The sequence below is a fragment of the Moschus berezovskii genome, chromosome 24, assembly GCF_049115385.1.
Source record: "Moschus berezovskii isolate FMDL1 chromosome 24, NW_MosBer_1.0, whole genome shotgun sequence".
NCBI lineage: Eukaryota > Metazoa > Chordata > Mammalia > Artiodactyla > Moschidae > Moschus > Moschus berezovskii.
In genome coordinates, this window is record NC_142483.1 from 8,526,496 (window position 1) to 8,544,605 (window position 18,110).

The 18,110-nt window shown below is 46.8% G+C and overlaps 1 protein-coding gene across 2 annotated transcripts in view; it reads right to left on the bottom strand.

Moving 5' to 3' along the window:
• Positions 1-2,685: 2,685 nt before the first annotated feature.
• SMARCC1 (SWI/SNF related BAF chromatin remodeling complex subunit C1) overlaps positions 2,686-18,110 on the bottom strand; it is a 129,267-nt gene continuing 113,842 nt past the window's right edge. For both annotated transcript variants that reach the window (XM_055413703.2, XM_055413702.2), the window contains exons 27-28: positions 7,680-7,856; positions 2,686-5,128 (exon numbers count right to left, since the gene is read on the bottom strand). In XM_055413703.2, coding sequence (XP_055269678.1) covers positions 5,031-5,128; positions 7,680-7,856 — 275 coding nt within the window. In that variant the 3' untranslated portion in view covers positions 2,686-5,030. The remainder of the gene's footprint in view (positions 5,129-7,679; positions 7,857-18,110) is intronic.

An 18,110-nucleotide genomic window follows, 5' to 3' on the forward strand; every position in this document is an offset into this window, starting at 1 on the left:
ATATTTCAGTCTGAACAGGAAGCAGCACAGTTCCTGGCTTTAAGTCCTCAGTACTAACCATTAACATTTTCCTGAGGTTTTAGTTTTCCAAGTGCTCTAATTTGTCTGACTCTTCACAAACATACTACTACTGTTCTACTGGTCACTTTACATGCTTGCAAATGGACACTGAGATCATGCTAATGAACTGCTAAGACCAGGACTTGTACTAACATCTTGATTTCAAATCTCTCCATTTTATTATGGAGGCTTTTCATTCTTGCTTCTTAATTTCAGAAGAGTAATCAGGATGCAGAGGTAGGGCCTCACTTGGCAGAATGGAACTCCAGCCTCTCCCCCTGACCCCCTGGGTGTTTAAGAGTTGATGCTATGGGGTCATCCCTGGTGGTCCAGTGGTTAACACTCCATGCTTCCAATGCAGGGGTCGCAGGTTCAACCCCTGGTAGGGAAATAGGCAGTCAGCTCTGTGACATTTTTGGTGATGAGCTGCTGGGAATGATCCTTCTTGCACCATTACCAGGAAGATGCAAAGAGCCAAGAGGCAGGGGTCTGAGTTCTTTGTGCTGACCACCACCTCCTCACTGCCGGAAGCTTGGGATTCTCAATTTGCACAAGTGCACTTAGAAAAAGAGACTTAGACTACAACTTGGAGGTGGTCATCCTGTTTGGGAAGTGGGGCTGCCATCAAATTGGAAAGGCCCCTGAACTTCATTACTGCAAAGCCAAATCAGTTGGGAGAAAGACACACTGCACATGCCAACACAGCCTCTGTCGTGGAGCAGCCAGGCTTGCCTGAGAAGAGTCCGGCTGCCTCAGCAGGCAACCTAAGTGCTGCCAGAGAACCCCACAGCTCTTGCCGGATAACTGGAACAAGGAATGCCAGTCAACTGGGATGGCCATGGGAGACCCATCACTGTCACTGACAACAAACCAATCAGGAGCTCCGCCCACTCCCAAAGCCCTTGGGGACCACCCGACAGTGGTTATCACTGTACAGTGTTAGGCATGGTGATTCTGCTGAGACCCACAAAGGCTGTACCCTAAGAGTGCGTGGTGGTATAAAGTGGCTGCCAGCAATCAGGCACCTGGCTGATCCACATGGGTATGTAAGGGCCTGGAAAGGCCTCTGGAGGCAGAAAGGAGTAAAGATGGCTCCAGTTCTGCAGTGCGAGCCAGGAGCAAGATGGGGGGCCATACAAAGTTCTCTGCCGCTGGTGTCCCCTGACAGCTGGAGTCGGGAGGGGTGGCCCAAGAGAGGTAGCTGTAAATTCAGTAAACTTTGTTTTGGCTGAGTCTTCAGACTCTCTCTTCTTCTACCCTTTTAGTCACCCTCTGGGAATTGAAGGTCGACCCTCAGTTTACCAAACTTTGAAGGACAGAAATCATGAAGAACATTTAATTCACAGACTATGTACATTATCGCCCAGGAAACAACTAATTATACCGTTCCTTTTTGCTTCGTGGACACCTGGCACTATAGAAACTCTTTGACAGTCTGGTATCCCCCAGACCATATACATTATCCCCCATTTTTTCCCTACAAAAACATAAGTGGCCTGCAGTGCAGGGGTCTTGCCTTACCTTAGTCATGACTGTATGCAGGTTCCAGTGCCTGTCACACAATAGGCTCTCAAATGTTTATGAGACTAATGGACTCACAGAGGGACTGTCAGAAACTGCAGGGAGCTTGCTCTATCATACAACTTTCTTAACCAGCAATCCTCAAAGGGTTGTCCCAAGATCCATCAGGGTTCCCTGGAAATCTGTTAAAAAGGCAGAATTTCAGAACGGACCCCAGAAGGACCTGCTGAATCAGAAGCTTTGAGGATGGGGCCCAGAAGCTTGTATGTTAACAAAGTTGTAGATGTTCCTGATCTGCACCGAAGTTGGAAAACTGCTGTTCTCAATTGCATTTGGGGGGAGTTATTCCACAGAAAGGATTTGAGGAACCTGCGGAAACTTCGTTAATTGTACAAGTTTTGGTGTGTTCTAAAAAGAATTCACACTCAGGTTGACAGACCAGTCTCTCGTCTGAATCAAGGATTAACGTCCCACATCACCCCAAGAGGAGTGGACGTGTCCTGTGACACCCAGCTGGTTCCAGCACTCTTCACTGGAGGGAAGGGTCAAATAGGTCAGAAAGCACAGCACAGTCAGCTAACATACTTTGATGAAGGACCAAGTGTCCACTTCCTGGGAGACAAAGAATCTGCTTCTTTTGCTTCGCTGGGTTCACAAGCATCTTGAAAACAGTTTCTGTTTTTTGTGCAGGGCCTGCACCTGTGGGTGCTCAAGGGCTAGCCATGAGTGTGCCAGAGTTCACAGAATCGCCTGTCAGTCAGTGCCTGCCTCTGAGTCGGGGATGTCTAAACTGCGACCTAACCAACATTCTCTTGTGCACCAAGCAGAACTACTTCTCTGCTGGAAGTGCCAGGATGCTGGCCACCCTTCCTGAAGAACATCCACTCATCTCTCTTCAGTCTGATCTCGGAAATCAACAGTGCGCCAGGCACATTCAACCATACGTTCCTTAAGCCCCATGAAGGTGAGAAGGTGGTCAATCAGTCAGGAAACTCGAGCCACTGAACTGTAACTGATGACCAAGATGAGGTGAGGCTGAATATTTAGATTCCTCCTAGGACACATGAAGAAACTCGTATATGAACTCAGAGAATGGGACTAGAATCCAGAAATGATGTTTCATTTATTCACTGAAAAAGAGGGAGATTAGGCCTTCTTGATCAATTTCTTCCAGTCTCCCCAAACTCCCTCCCTTCACTTTTCCAAAATAACACACTGAGAAACATTTTTGTACAAAAACCACATATTATTCCCCCCTCACAAAATCGGGTTGCTGTATTACAGGAACAAAACCAGATCAAAGACATAAAAAGAAAAAGTCACCACTTATACTGAAACACAACAGTGTTAAGAATTCAGGTATTCTGTAGAATTATTACCAGCATAGTTAAAATATTTCCACCTGGATCTTTTAAATTTGAAAGTGATCACATTAAAGACCTGAGGTTGCAAGAGACCACAGTATGAACCAGAATTCCATTTTCCTTTAAAGACCTCAGTGGAAAAGGTATTTGGAATGAGTTTCCTTTGGGAAAGACCGGCGGGAAAATACAGAAAACCCTGGCCATTGTCAAAAGGCACTGGGGTCTTTCTGGAGTCAAAAGCAATGGAATTAAACTCCAGTAGGAACAAGCTCATTTCTACTCCAACAGTCTGGAATAAACTTACTAAAGGAACAAGGTCTCCTTGGTTCCAGTACTCTGATGGTGACCAGGGCCACCTGGTTAGAGGTAACACCTGAGGGTTTGAAAGGCAAATCTTAATTGTGGTTTGATTTTTTTTTGTTGCTTTCTGATATTAAGGAAAAAGGTTCTAAGGTGTTTTACAAACACCTTCCCACACCCTCACACATGTAAAGCTTTATAGAATATATAGAAAAGATATCCAAAAGATGTTCCACTTTGCATTCTAAAGGAAACTGCCACTTGAGAATGTGAAGTGGCCAGGTGCTTTGGAAACCAAGCTCGACCCAAAACACCATTTCCCCACTCATGGAAGGATAGAGGAGAGGGAAGAAAGACAAGAAGAGAAAACCTAGAACTCTCAAGTCACTCATCAGCAGGGGTAGAAATGGGCTCATATTAAGGCATTTTTGTGGCTCTTCCTCTGGAATGGCACTCCACTCTCCCAGCCCGAGCACCCTATCCTCAAACCATGATGCTCTGATTGCCAAGTGAGTTCGCTGGTACCCACAGCATCTCCTTGACAACCATGAGATAGATGGAATGTGAGGTCTCAGACCGGGAAGGGAGAAGGTGTGAGAGGCTGTTGGTCTTGCCCCACTTCTCCAATCCCACCCCAAACCCAAAGTACCGCTTCACTAAATCCCACTCACCCTGACTACTGCAAGAGGTAGTTTGGGGACCTGGACCCCCAGCCAACCTAACCAAGTCCATGAGCTAAACTCAGCACTATCTACTTTTTTTTTTGTTTTGTTTTTTCTTTCTTGTAAAGAGGGAGAAAAAAGAATCCACACAAAGCAGTGAACAGTGGGCTAGATTCACTGGATGACCATTGCCCAAGACCCCCAAAACTTTACTGGTTAGTCTAGGGAACTCAGGAATGCCTCCCAAATCACAGCCCTCAAAGCTTACACTGCTTACACTTTTGAGAAAAACAAACTGCCCACCCCCTGCCCCCAGCAATCAAACAAACCGTCTGCATAGAAAACCAGAACCAGTGGGCCCGGGCAAGGAGTGGATCTCTTCTAAAGCTTGTGCTCTCCCCTACCAGGGATGAAAGGGGGTGTTCTGCCAGGCAGGCTGGAGGCTCTCACGGTCCTCACTAAGGATAACATCGGGGGGGGGGTCCCTTTTCCCCATCTCTTTTAATTTTGGTGCGTCCATGTGTGGCAAAAGTCTCATGAAACTTCACCATCAGCACCATTCTTAGCTCAGATAAGCAGAAATAAGGTCACTTACAATGCCTTAAGGTTTGTCCCCTCTGGCTATCCCCTCTGCCCATTACTATTTTTTGGTTCCTATTAACTTAGGATGCTCTCCTTTAAAGCAATAATGACCAAAAGAAAAAGAAAGAAAAGTGATAATGAGTATAAAGCATTATCCATACAAGCATAAGACAAAGCAAAAACAGAACAGAACTGCAGGAGAGCAAATAATGATAAAGACACAGGCCAATAACGTTGACAGGACCTGCAGACACACTGTCAGCATACCCCACAGCAGGTCAGGGAGACGCCAGGTATTTTAGGATGACCAGGGCACACTGGCACCACAGGCGTCCCCCCTTGAGTGTTGGAGGAGGACTAACACAGCAGCTGTCAGAGTACGGAGGGGGGTGGCAAGGGGAATGGGGAAAATTCAGGGTGCGTGCTTGGGGCTGTAAGAAGAAAACTCCCGAAAGAAACCCAAGGAAGCGGAGGAACACAAGTCTTGTCATCCCCACTCCAGCGGGGGTGCTGGGCGCGGACATCCCCTGTGTCTTTCAGGCTAGGGTGCAGCCGAGGCTGGTGGGCCAGGAGCGGGAGGCGGAGGGCCTCCGTCCGCAGATGCTGGAGGTGGTGGCTGCTGCTGCGGCGGAGGAGGATCTGCAAACACATCCAAAAGGAACTTGTCATAGACGGAAACACAAGAGGCCTGGGCAAGAGCCCATGCAGGGAAACGGGACTTACGAAGGAAGTTTCTTTATGGACTGTGAGGCGTGGCTGCCGCTGCAGTCTACATGGGGCGGTCCACCTGAACCTCCATGTTACCGCTCCTGTGGCTCCCCTGACCCGCGCAGCGCCGGGGTAGGGAGGTGTCTGAGTCCGCCCCACTCTCCTTCAAGGCCCGCTCCTTCCAAGAATCCCTTCAGACCTTTGCAGAACTTAATTATATTTTGATTTCATCATTATCTTAATGCTTCTCGCTGCTAATTCTGTCTCTTCAGTTAAATGATAAGTTCCATCCTGGGCAAGTTCTGTGTCTTCTTTTCTTTCTCTCAGAGTGCCCAGCCTAGCTGGGCACAAAACTGCCTATCAAAAACTGCTGGCTCTTATGAACTGTCTCCACCAGGGTCACAGAGACTGACTTGAGGCAGCGGCCAACAAGCTGGACAGTCTGGGGAGGCCCCGCAACTCCTGAACTGTAGTCTCTGGATTTTTGGCCAAAATGAGGTCAGGTCCTGAAGGGAACAATTAGGAAAGGAGATCTTTCCTATTTCTACTTTGGCTGCTTTAGTGTACAAAGCAACCATAGAGATAATTCAATCCAGGGTTTTAAAAACTTCGAGATTTTGCCAGGGATGAAAACGAATGAAAAAAACAATTAAAGTGCCTCCTTGCTTACCAGCTAGTTCATCCAACCTTCCCTTCAGGAGGTTTCCACCCAATTGCTAAGGCTCTTCAAAGCATTGTGAAGCCCACCGATTTACTCCCTGGTATCATCTTTCAGGGGAGCAAAGTAAGGCCTGAAGAGGGCAGCGACTCGCCTGATGAGGCCTGCCCAATGCCCTGAAGCCGAGTCAGCAGCTCAGGATCCCTGAAATTCATCTGGGGCAGGCAGTGATGGGAAGCACCCCAAACCTTCCAGACTCTCAAGGTACTGCACTGAGGGCCCTTCAGGATGGAATCGTGTATACAAATCAGGTGTTATCAGCAGGACAGGACAGTGGTAAAGACCAATGACATGTCTGCAATAGGTATGGCAGCACGGTCAACCCTCCCAGTCAGCCAGGACATTTTTACATCGCCTACAGGGCAGCAAGACTAGGAAAAGAGGTACGCACTAGACTATGATCTCCGATCCTTGACTCAACAAAGATTGCTTTTCTTTGTTTAAAAAATATTTTTATTTATTTGGCTGTACCGGGTGTTAGCTGCAGCACGCAGGATCATTAGTGGCAGCATGTGGGACCTAGTTCCCTGACCAGGGATCAAACCCAGGTGCCCTGCATTGGGAGTGCAATATTAGCCACTGGATCAGCAACGAAGTCCCTCGTTTCTCAACTGTGACCCTGTACTGACCTGGTTCAACTGCTGTCTTTCTTCTGTGCACCTAACTCTGTCCTCGTCCCTGGCGGTCCAATGAGAAAGGAGACGCACGTGTGTTGATGGCACTTGTCTCCTGGCCCTAGGAAGTCTCCCAGAGCACTACAGTGAGCTTAAGTCACTCCAGAGCCTTGTATAACTTATGGTAAATCCTATACTACTATCCACTTGTTCATGTTTTATTTTCCCAACTAAAGCTCCTGGAGGCCAGGAATTCCTCTGCATCCTAGCTCTCTGCATTATATTAAAACTACATTGTTAGTACTTCATGTTTTTGTATTATAAATACATTATTATTTTATTATAAGCTGTTATCAAAAACAAACAGGGGCTGACTCCACCTCATGAGGATCCCAGGTCCTCCTCTAAAAGGACCTGGGATCACAGATGCGGTGGGGTACATGGCCACTATCAGTTGCATTTTGGAATCATTACCTTGAGGGCAGGCCAGGCTCTGATGCACCCCTTTGGACGTCAGAGTTGAAGCGGAACATAGGGCTCCATGGCGAAACTGAGCTGGCTTTGCACACACTGCCACAGACACTGTTCAGCAGCATATGTGCCTGATCCATGGAGCCTGCTAAGACTTCAAACTCCTTCTCAACACAGCCCTGAGTACTCCTTTCTAAGTCTAAGCAGCTATTACCAATATACTGGACAAAAACTTATTATTCCTGCCCTAAACCAGACCCTATTCCTTTCTTTACACCTACCTCTTTTAAATCCTCAATCCATAAAAAGCTCCTATAGAGAAAATAACTACCGGTAGTTCTGTATATCTACTCAGATTCAAATTAGATAGGCTCAAACAGGCATGGGTGAGGCGTGCCCTTGGCCTCGCCAGAGCCCGTGGTGTCACAAATGCATCCACGAAGGCTGTGACATAGGAGCCCAACTAACTGGGAACACTCTGCGCTCACCACCTGGGTACCTGTCCACCAGGGATGCTGAAGTGCAATGACCAAAGCTCAGCCTTTTAGAAGCCCCCCTCACAGGTCATACTGTCCATGGATCTGTCACACCCCAGAGGGAACAAATGGTGCTTGCCTCCCTTGTCTACAGCTCTCCCCAAAAGTCCCGAGGGTAGTCCCTCTCCCACCTGGGTACTTACACATGCCATTAGGTGCCGTGAGGGGTACCCGGGGTCCTAAGATGTTTCCTGGGATTGGAGGCATACCAGGAAGGGTGGGGCCACTCCCAGGGGGGTGGATGCTGGCTGCAACGGTGGGCATCATGCGGCCTGGCATGGGCTGCCCAGGCATCATGGAACCTGGACCTGGTATCTGACCTGTGGAGGGAGATTCAGAGTACTAAGGTAAGGAAGACAGGAATCAAGTCACTGCCCGAGACTGCTGCTACTGCTGCTAAGTCACTTCAGTCGTGTCCGACTCTGTGTGACCCCATAGATGGAAGCCCACCAAGCTCCCCCGTCCCTGGGATTCTCCAAGCAAGAACACTGGAGTGGGTTGCCATTTCCTTCTCCAATGTGTGAAAGTGAAAAGTGAAAGTGAAGTCGCTCAGTCGTGTTCGACCCTTAGCGACCCCATGGACTGCAGCCTACCAGGCTGCTCCATCCATGGGATTTTCTAGGCAAGAGTACTGGAATGGCTTGCCATTGCCTTCTCCGGCCCAAGACTGCTAAACACACACAAATATCTAACCTTCCAAAAGGATCTGAAAGATCGACAGAGCAATAATCTGGAATCTTCTGTCTAACTCTTAATTTGGGGTGGGGCTGGGGGCATGGAGGGATGACAGGGCAGGCCTGTGGAGTTGATGACTACCCTAAACCCTGGTGCAGGCAGGCAGCTCTAAGATGCTACTAAACAAGAATCCTAAAAGCAAGCATTCACTCTGGTGAGTTTGGGTGAACAATGGATTGTCAAATATCTTCCTGAGGACACGAATTACCAAGCACAGACCACAGGGAATGGAGAGAAGGGCTTACCAGCAAGTCAGGGCACAGCCCAAGAACTGAAGCTCAGTCCAGACTGAGCTTCATGCACAGGCTATCTGGGAAGGTATGCCTGAAAGGGGATTGGTCACTACCACGAAATCACCATTAAAAAGGGATTCTAATTGGAAGTCTCAAGTCCTTTTCACACACACAAAAAATCTCTCCCTCTGCCCCCAACCATGAAGCACTGGCCCTGGAGAACCATGGTGGGGGAAACACACGAGAGAGAGACAACAACTCCATCTCTTCCTATTGCTTTGATATGAAAGACAGGAAACACTGGACACAAGAACAGTGAAATACTGCCTGTGTTCAGTCTCACACTGAACCTTCAGAACTTTCAGCACACAGTTCCTGAAAAGAACCAGACAGTAAATATTTGGACTTCACAGGTCATATGGCCTCTGTCACAACTTCTCAACTTGGCTATTGTAGCATGAAGACAAAGAATATGTAACAAATAAGTTTTGCTGTTGTCGAGTCACTGTCCAACTCATTTGTGACCCATGGACTGTAGCCCACCAGGCTCCTCTGTCCATGGGACTCTCCAGGCAAGAATAATGAGCGGGTTGCCATTTCATCCTCCAAGGGATCTTCCCGACACAGGATCTTCCCAAACTCATGTCTCCTGCATTGGCAGGTCGATTTGTTTTACCACTGAGCCACCAGGGAAGCCATAACAAATAGGTGACATGTATTATAATACATCCTTATGGACTCTGAAATGTGAATTTCACATAATTTTCATGTAACATAAACATCTTTTGAGTTTTCTCCAACTACTTAAACTGCAAAAACCATTCTTATCTTATGGCCCCTACAAACACAGGAGATAGAGCATATTTGGTTGTTAATTAGCCAATCCTGCCTTTTAATTTCAATTTCAAATAGAAAAGCCAGGACTGGCTAAACTACAAACAAATGAAATTAAAAGACACTTGCTCCTTGGAAAGGAAGCTATAACAAAGAAAGATAATATATTAAAAAGCAGAGGTATCACTGTCAACAAAGGTGTGTATAGACAGAGCTATGATTTTTCCAGCAGTCATGAATGGATGAGAGAGTTGGACCAGAAGAAGGTGAGTATCGAAGAATTGATGCTTTCCAACTGTGGTACTGGAGAAGACTCTTGAGAGTTCCTTGGAATGCAAAAAGATCAAACCAGTCAAAATCCTAGAGGAAATCAACCCTGAAGATTACATGGAAGGACTGATGCTGAAGTTGAAGCTCCAATACTTTGGCTGCCTGATGGGAAGAGCTGACTCACTGGAAAAGACCCTGATGCTGGGAAAGACTGAAGGCAGAAAGAGAAGGGGGGAGCAGAGGCTGAGATGGTCAGATAGCGTCACTGACTCAATGGACATGAGTTTGAGCAAACTTGGGGTTAGAGGAAGACAGAGGAGCCTGGCGTGCTTCAGTCCATGGGGTCACAAAGGATCAGACAGGACTGAGACAACTGAGCACGAACACACACTAGCAGATGCCTAACTGGCAACTAAGACAGGAGAGGGGATGCCTCAAGTGAAGAGCTCTTTATCAGTGCTTAGAAAGGGCCTGTCCTAACAAAGACAGAGCTTTAAGCCTCACACCATCTATCTCCAGTGTCTGTTCCCTGAGCCAGGACTCAAAGAGAGGAGCCTTTTACTGCAGGGTGTACCTGAAAAGAATCTCAGTGAAATACAAGAGGCAAGAAGAGAGGTGGTCCACTGTCTCTGGGGGACCTTTTTTGTTTAATTTTTAAAATATTGATTCATGTGGCTACAATGGGTCTCAGTCGTGGCATGTGGGATCCAGCAACCTGATCAGGGATTCAACCTGGCTCCCTGCACTAGCAGCATGGAGTCTTAACCACTGGTCCACCAGGAAAATCCTGATTACTTTTAAAAAACATAATACATCGGCCTTATGTCTCAGAACAAACAGGGGAGCAAGTCTGGGGCTCTGGGGCTCCCCTGCTCTCTCATGCAATACCAAGGAAGTGCAGAAGAGCCCCAGAGGCCTTCTCCACATGCGGGAGAATGAGTTGATCAAATCCCCTCAGAGAAAGCAAGAGCAGCGCTGGGCTGACATGACTGCCACCCTCACACCATGAACATCAGTCATTAAAGCTGCTGGGGGCCTGGGCCTCAGGGAGAGGACAGACTTAGGCAGTGCTGAAGTCTATCCATGGAGGAGATGAGAGAGAGATGAAAGACACAAAGGCCAAGTACCCTACAAGCCATACAAAGGATGAGGGCACATGAAGGGCTGGCAGGCAAACCAAGGGAAAACTATAGAAGAAGCAAGTGAACGAACTTGATACCTTGTGGCTAATTAAGACCAATCTGTGGACAATTTAGGATTTTGGATGATGCTTATACAAAGTGAAGGAGGAGAATTAGGAACAGGGTAACAGGAGACTAAAGCAAGCACAAGGCCTAGCCTGATTCAGGAAGTCAGAAGATAATATTTACATTGTTTCATTCATATGCAGCCTCTTCATACTCACCATGCCCTCTGAGATAACAACATCACCTTACTATCAACCACCTGCATTAACACGTAGGAGTAATAAGCTCAAAATATTATTTAAAAAAAAAACACAAAACAACACCCAGTTTAGAGCTAAGTTGTCCATGCTTGGTCTGTCTACACGAATCAAGGCACAAGGGATCGGATGAGTCATGCACAGAATGAGGTGAAAGACATGGCCAGTAAGGCTACAGGGGCCAGGCTGAAGGGTTCTGGAGAAGCGCCTGATTTTCTGTGTGATGGAAAGTGATAAGAAGGGATGCAGAGAGGTGCCCTTGGTGGCTCAGTGGTAAAGAATCTACCTGCCAATGAAGGAGCCATGGGTTTGATCCCTGGTCCAGGAAGACCCGATATGCCCTGGAGCAACTAAGCCTGTGAGCCACAACTACTGAGACTGTGCTCTAGAGCCCGGGAGCCACAGCTACTGAAGCTCTCGCACCCTAGAGCCTGTGCTCAGCAATAAAAAAGCCACCCCAAAGAGAAGCCCATGCACCACAACTAGAGAGTAACTCCTACTAGCCACAGCCAGAGAAAGCCCGTGTGCAGCAATGAAGACCCAGCACAGCCTTAAATAAATAAATCATTTTTTTTTAAAGAAGGAATGCAGAGGAGTCTGAGCCTAGAACTGAGGAGAAAAGCTTTTGCAGAGAAGTAGGGGCTGAACGAGGCAGGCTGAGTAGAAAAGAGCTGGGAACAGCACCCTACAGGCCTCTGGGGATGGATGAGAGAACGAGGAAGAGGGCAAGTGTGAGGCTGAGGAGGAGAAAAAATGGGCGTCTGGCATCTGACTGGCACGCGCAGTGCAGAGAATGTGGAAGGACTTTCGCTCTGGGGTCAGGAGGTGCGTGACTGCTGCCACTCCAGTGGAATGCTGAGATGGGGTGAAGGGAGGGCGCAGACCCCTCAAAGTTTCCAATGGGCAGTAAGCAGCACACACAGTGCCTTATTATGATGAGAATTAGGGTCAGTCCTCTGGAACTCTCCCAGTTTCCTTCTTACCAGACACGTGCAAGGTCATTACAAAACACAAGGCTTTATTTTCCACTCTCTGAATCTCTCGTTATTGTTGTCGTACAGTTGCTCAGTCTTGTCTGACCCTTTGCAACCCCAAGGACTGCAGCCCGCCGGGTTCCTCTGTCCACGGGATTTCTGAGGCAAGAACACTGAAGTGGGTTGCCATCTTCTTCTCCAGGGATCTTTCAGACCGAGGGATTGAACTTGTGTCTCCTGCTTGGCAGGCAGATTCTTTACCACTGAGCCACCTGGGAACCTCTCTCAGTCTCTACTGATTCTCTAACGGCATTCCAGGTGGTGAGTAGGGACGGAAGAGATATCTTTGCTGTTGTTGGGGACAGGAGGCCTAGTTTGAGTCCAGACCTACAAAATCCCAACCTGGAGATGAAAGAACCCTTTTAATGGACTTGCTGTGATGAATGGAAGCTGTTCACTAGAGCAGATAATACAGCTCATGGTTGTCAATGGGTACAGACTGCCCCCTTCTACCAGTTCAACCTGGACAAGAGGCCTTTGAGCAAGTTAGGAAGAACATTTTGCCAGCCCTTCTCAGATCTCTCTCTGGAAAACTGACATGAGAGCACCGAAGAATGCCTTTACAAAAAGGTCAGACTGAATGAGGGAGAAAGAAAGGAGGAAGAGCACAGATCAGGCGTATGCTAGGTGAACGGACACACAACTGCTCAGTCCTAACCGTTCTTATCTACAGCAGCACAACAGAGTTTTCTACTGTGATATCTGAGCAAGGCTGCCCAAACTCCTGGCTGACCAGTGAGCACACCCGTCAGTAAGCCACCCAATACCACTCTCAACAGGGAAAGCACTGGTGAAAGTGAAAGTTGTTCAGTCACGTCTGACTCTTTGTGACCCCATGCACTATACAGACCATGGAATTCTCCAGCCAGAATACTGGAGTGGGTAGCCTTTCCCTTCTCAAGGTGATCGCCCCAACCCAGGGATCAAATCCAAACCTCCCACATTACAGGCAGATTCTTTACCAGCTGAGCCACAAGGGAAGCCCAAGAATACTGGAGTGGGTAGCCTATCCCTTCTCTAGCGGATCTTCCCAACCCAAGAATAAAAACTGGGGTCTCCTGCATTGCAGGTGGATGCTTTATCAACTGAGCTATCAGGGAAACCCCTACAATACCATTCTCAACAGGTAAAGCATAGATGAACAAGACTGCCAACTGAACAGTGCGATCTCCACTTCATGCTAACCTAGATGAATGGTTCTGGACAAGCTGTTTAGGATGACCCAAGCCTCAGTTTCCTGAGACTATTATAAAGAGCAATGCTAAATATACGCTGTACTCTAGCATCCAGTTCTCTGTACGATCAGAGAAACGGTTTGTTATGATGCCTTACTATGTTTCTGGCTCTGCCTTGTGAGAGGAAGAACAAACATTCTCAAGTTAGAGTAGACAGAAGCTCAGAAAAAGTTAAGAGATTTCTTTACGGTCTTCGAACTTTTAAGAGGAATCAAATCCAAGTCTTTTGATTCTAAATCTAATTCTTTACCATACTATTCCATGCTCAAACCCAACAGGTCATGTGAAAGGACTTCATGTACCAGTAAGCATTAAAAAAAAACTACGATGTAAACTATAATTCTAAGCACCATGTTTTCTTCTTCACTGTAACAACAGTAAGGAGACTGCTCTGCTTCCTGCAATATATAATTCTAACAAATATACTTGCTAGCACCTTGCAGTAGGTGGGATGGTGGCCTCCAAACACATACACACACATTCTAATACCTGGAACCTGTAAATACAACCGTGTTTGGAAAAAGCATCTTTGCAGATTTTAGCTGAGGATCTTGCGATCATCCTAGATTATCTTGGTGGGCCCTACATCCAATGCTGAGTGTCCTTATAAAGGACACATGGAGGAAAAGACACAGGGAGAAGAAGGAAGATAAAGATGGAGTAAAGAGAGGTGTGGCCACAAGGCAAGGAAAGCTGCCAGCCACCAGAAACTGCAAGAGACAAGAAACAGATCTCCCTGAGAGCTCCTGGAGGGAAGCATGACCTTGCTCCAGCAGCTCCCAGAACTGTGAAACCCCTACATTTCTGTTGCTGTTATCATGTTTATGAAAGGGGAAGACAAAGACTGAGCAGCTCATCCAATGTCATGAAGTGTATAAACAAGGGAGCGTGGCTCTGACCTAGGGGTTCTGGCTCCAGAGATGGTGCCCGTAACACAGAGCACTCTGAGGATGAAAGTCTGGAGCATCCGTCTTCCAGCAGACTATATGATGGAAACCCTGCTGCACTCAACACTTAGCTGCAGAAACAGTCTGGCAGAGGGGAATCAGTGGCATATTAACAAAGACGCATAGGCTTCCCTGGTGGCTCAGATGGTAAAGAATCTGCCTGGAATGTAGGAGATATGGGTTCGATCCCTGGGTCGGGCAGATCCCCTGGAGAAAGGAATGGTCACCCACTCCAGGATTCTTGCCTGGAGAATCCCATGGACAGAGGAGCCTGGTGGGCTATAGTCCTTGGGGTCGCAAAAAGTTGGATACGACTGAGCAACTAACATTTTCAACTTTCACGAGGTGATATCTACTAAAACAACATTGGGATAAGCTGCAAGCTCTGCTGTCAGCTCCATCAGCACTGCTTCCAAAGCCACCTGCTCAGAGGCAGTGGTTGATTCCCCTATTTCCCAAAATCTGTATAACAACAAGCTGGGCCAGGGGAGCTCCAGGCTTTTAAGCTCAAACTATAAACCCAAAAGTTGGAAAACAAAACAACAAACCCTTTCTTTCGCAATAAATCCTGAAGCTTTCTGTAAAACAAAGTTCTTCTATCCTCCTGTCATAAATGGAGTCATAAAGCCACCGGAGTACTGGTATTGAAGGTATGAGAAGACAATGGCTCCTTGGGAAGAGGTGGCAACAGAAAGGAAGGACTAGAGGAACAACAGTTTATTTCTGCTTGTGGGACTTTGCACAGACAGACATCACTCAGAAAAGCAAGGAACACTATGAGTGAGGCAATGCCTCCGTGCCATCTAGAGGTGCTGGTGTTCCCAGGGCAGTGGATTTAGAGAACAGATAGCGAGGAGACAGAATGCTGCTCTGAGTTGGGGCCTGTCACTTGCAGGCAATGACAGTGACCTCATGGAATCTTTCAGGTTGTTAGAAAGACTGAAAGAGAGGGCCTAGACTTATAATTAAGGAAAATGAAGTCTCATAGAGAGGCAATGGAATTTGGTCCCAAGTCACAAGGAACAAGGGACTGAGCTGTCTGACCCCAAGGCTCATTGTCCTTTCCTGTACATCATCCTTACTTAAAAGGGTATTCCTTTCCTTGGAAAAGCCGATTTCCAAGGACAAAATTTGAAGAGAAGTAGAGATTAAGAGGACTGAGGAGAAGCCAAAAACCAACTTCTTGTAAGTCATCTCCTGTCCTTTTGAGATCTAAATGTCCTTGGGTTTTCTGGTTTTTTATATAGGTCTCATCATTTTTAAATGGATGACAAGATGTGAAGGCATTTTACTTTATTTTTACTAAACATTAAGAAGTCTGGCCCACAGATACCCAAAATGAATAGGAGCAGGACTTACCAAACAAAATAAAGGGTGTGGGCATGTACTTTTTATTAAGGAAAAAAAAAGTCTCAGGTGCTTCCTTTTCCAGTAGAGAGGGAGGTGAGAGAGATGTGGCTTCAGAACAGCAGCATCAAAGCATAAACTGGTGGGAGTCTGACCTACATATGAGCTTTTTTTTTTTTTTTAAAGCAGTAGGCATCTGAAGCCTGAAAAATTGAAAGGTCTGCTAAAATTGGCTTTGCCTCGTTTAAACCCCTCTCACTCTCAGGTTTATTAGAGCTTATACTAAAGTGTTACCATCACACTCAACAGAGTATCATCTAAGGACCTCATATTTATTCTCTGGAATGGGAGAGGCAGGTGGGTAAAAGAACACAAAACGATGAAAGGGAATCCATGAATTTCCAACCTTAAGCACACTTCCTTGCTGTTTCTAACCACCCACAACACACCCTCTGGCCGAGTCCCCCAGAGAACGGAAATAACCATGAGGGCCAAGTGAGGGGAAGCCGCAGCTCCCCGGAGATTGCTCCTCCGGCAGCAGCTTCCGGGAGGGGGGTAGGCCCACAGACGCTCTTTGTTGAAGACTGTGCCCTCACTGTTCTCTTTGTGGGGATAACCTGCCACTCCGGAAAGGGGCACGGCAGCCTTGTTATCACATGATGCGAGCAGGACCAAAGGCACTGCAGATAATAAAATCTTGGCTGCCAGGATGAGCTAGTCCAGTTCCCTTTTCAGTGTGGGTCTCTGAGTTGGGGGGAGAGAAGAGGCTAGGAAGTAGTGAGTGGCTGTAATCCTTTCCTGAGCACTACTTCCCACGGGGAGAGTTGTGTAAGTGGATCTAATGTGGGGGCCTGAAAGTCAAGTGCTTAATGACTTGCTTGGAAATTTCATTGAACAACCAGTTATTTATTCACTGATGCAAAATATTCTAGTTTTGTTATTAAAACATCTCTATCATCCCTTAGTTCTCATCAGATCAGATCCATTCCTACTCTGATTTTGGGGGGGGCACTTCTAAAAATTCTTACACTATTAATGACAAAATGATACAGGTTATTTAAACCAACATGTCCTTTTCTCTCCGTTTTTCACACACAGAGACACATCAAAAGGCTTCCCCAATGCAGGCGGCTCACTCCAGATCCGTGAGGCATGAATACTCAACAGCGCTTCATTTACTATTAAAAGCCCAAGGGGAAGGCAGAGCTTACACTGCACTCACATCCTAGATTTTTAGGCAATCTCCCTAAAATACACTTGGCCCTCTGTTCCTCCGTATCCATGGGATCTGCATCTGTGGGTATGGAGGGCTGACTGCATTCACTGTTCAGTATCATTTTATTTAAGAGATGTGGGCATCTATGGATACTCACGCACCCCCCACTGGGGGGTCTGGAACCAATCCCTGGTGGAAACTGAGGGATGACTGTAGGTGCCAAGGCCCCTGGGGAGACACCCTGCAGCCACAGGTGTCCTCCTTGATCACAATCAAGAACACCCCAGGGAAGACCAGCTACCACACTGCCACGTTCCTTGACTACCTGTGTGCTCTCATGAATGCAATGGGCCAGGCTGTGGGCAAGCATGCTTGTGCTCAAGAACTGGTGGCTCCCATGACTCTTTCATCTGTGCCAATTTGGAAAGGCAGTTGTGCAGGAAGAACTAGTTATGGCTTTAATTTTCTAATCACTTCCATGAGATCACACTGTTTCAATTTAAATGAAAAGACAAAATGCAGTGCTGTGTATTTTATGAAGATCAACAAAACCTAAGGGTGGTATAAGGATGGCTATGGGCACCTCCAGTTTCCATTTGCCAACTGTACACTGGAGATTCTTCCTCTGACTTTTTGTTTGATGAAAACAAATCACCTTTGGACACTTTATCAGGGAGAACAAAACCTACAAAAAGCTATAGAGTTCGCAGGTGAGTTAGAGCCCAAGAAGACAGATAGCAGCGAACAGATGTAGTCTGTATACAAAAATTCTAATCATGTGAATGAATTAAAGGGGTGGATAGAAGGACTGCAGAGGTACAAACTAAACAGAATATTTACGGGTGTTGGTTTACACTAGCCCCTCTGGTACTTGGGCCCAAAAGGGCTCAACAGTCTCCTAACATGGAGCCATATTTTAATCGGTTCTACCATGAACTGATGGCCAATTATGTGAAGAAAGATTACATGTGTTTTATCTACAAAATAATATAAATTCCATGAAGTCAGAGAGCTGGACAAATTCACCACTTGACCTTCTTTCACCACTCTCCCAACCTTGCTGGCTTTTAGAGGCTCACTTTTCTCCTTCCTTCAGTTCAGTTCAGTTCAGTTCAGTCGCTCAGTCGTGTCCGACTCTCCGCGACACCATGAATTCTGGCCAAATACCAAAAGCTAGTCTACTGACCTGGATAATTACCCCCAGCTTGTAACATAAATGCTGTGGCCTGCTAACTTTTCTAAACCTAGGAAATATTAGTCAGAAGGACTACGTTCAGTT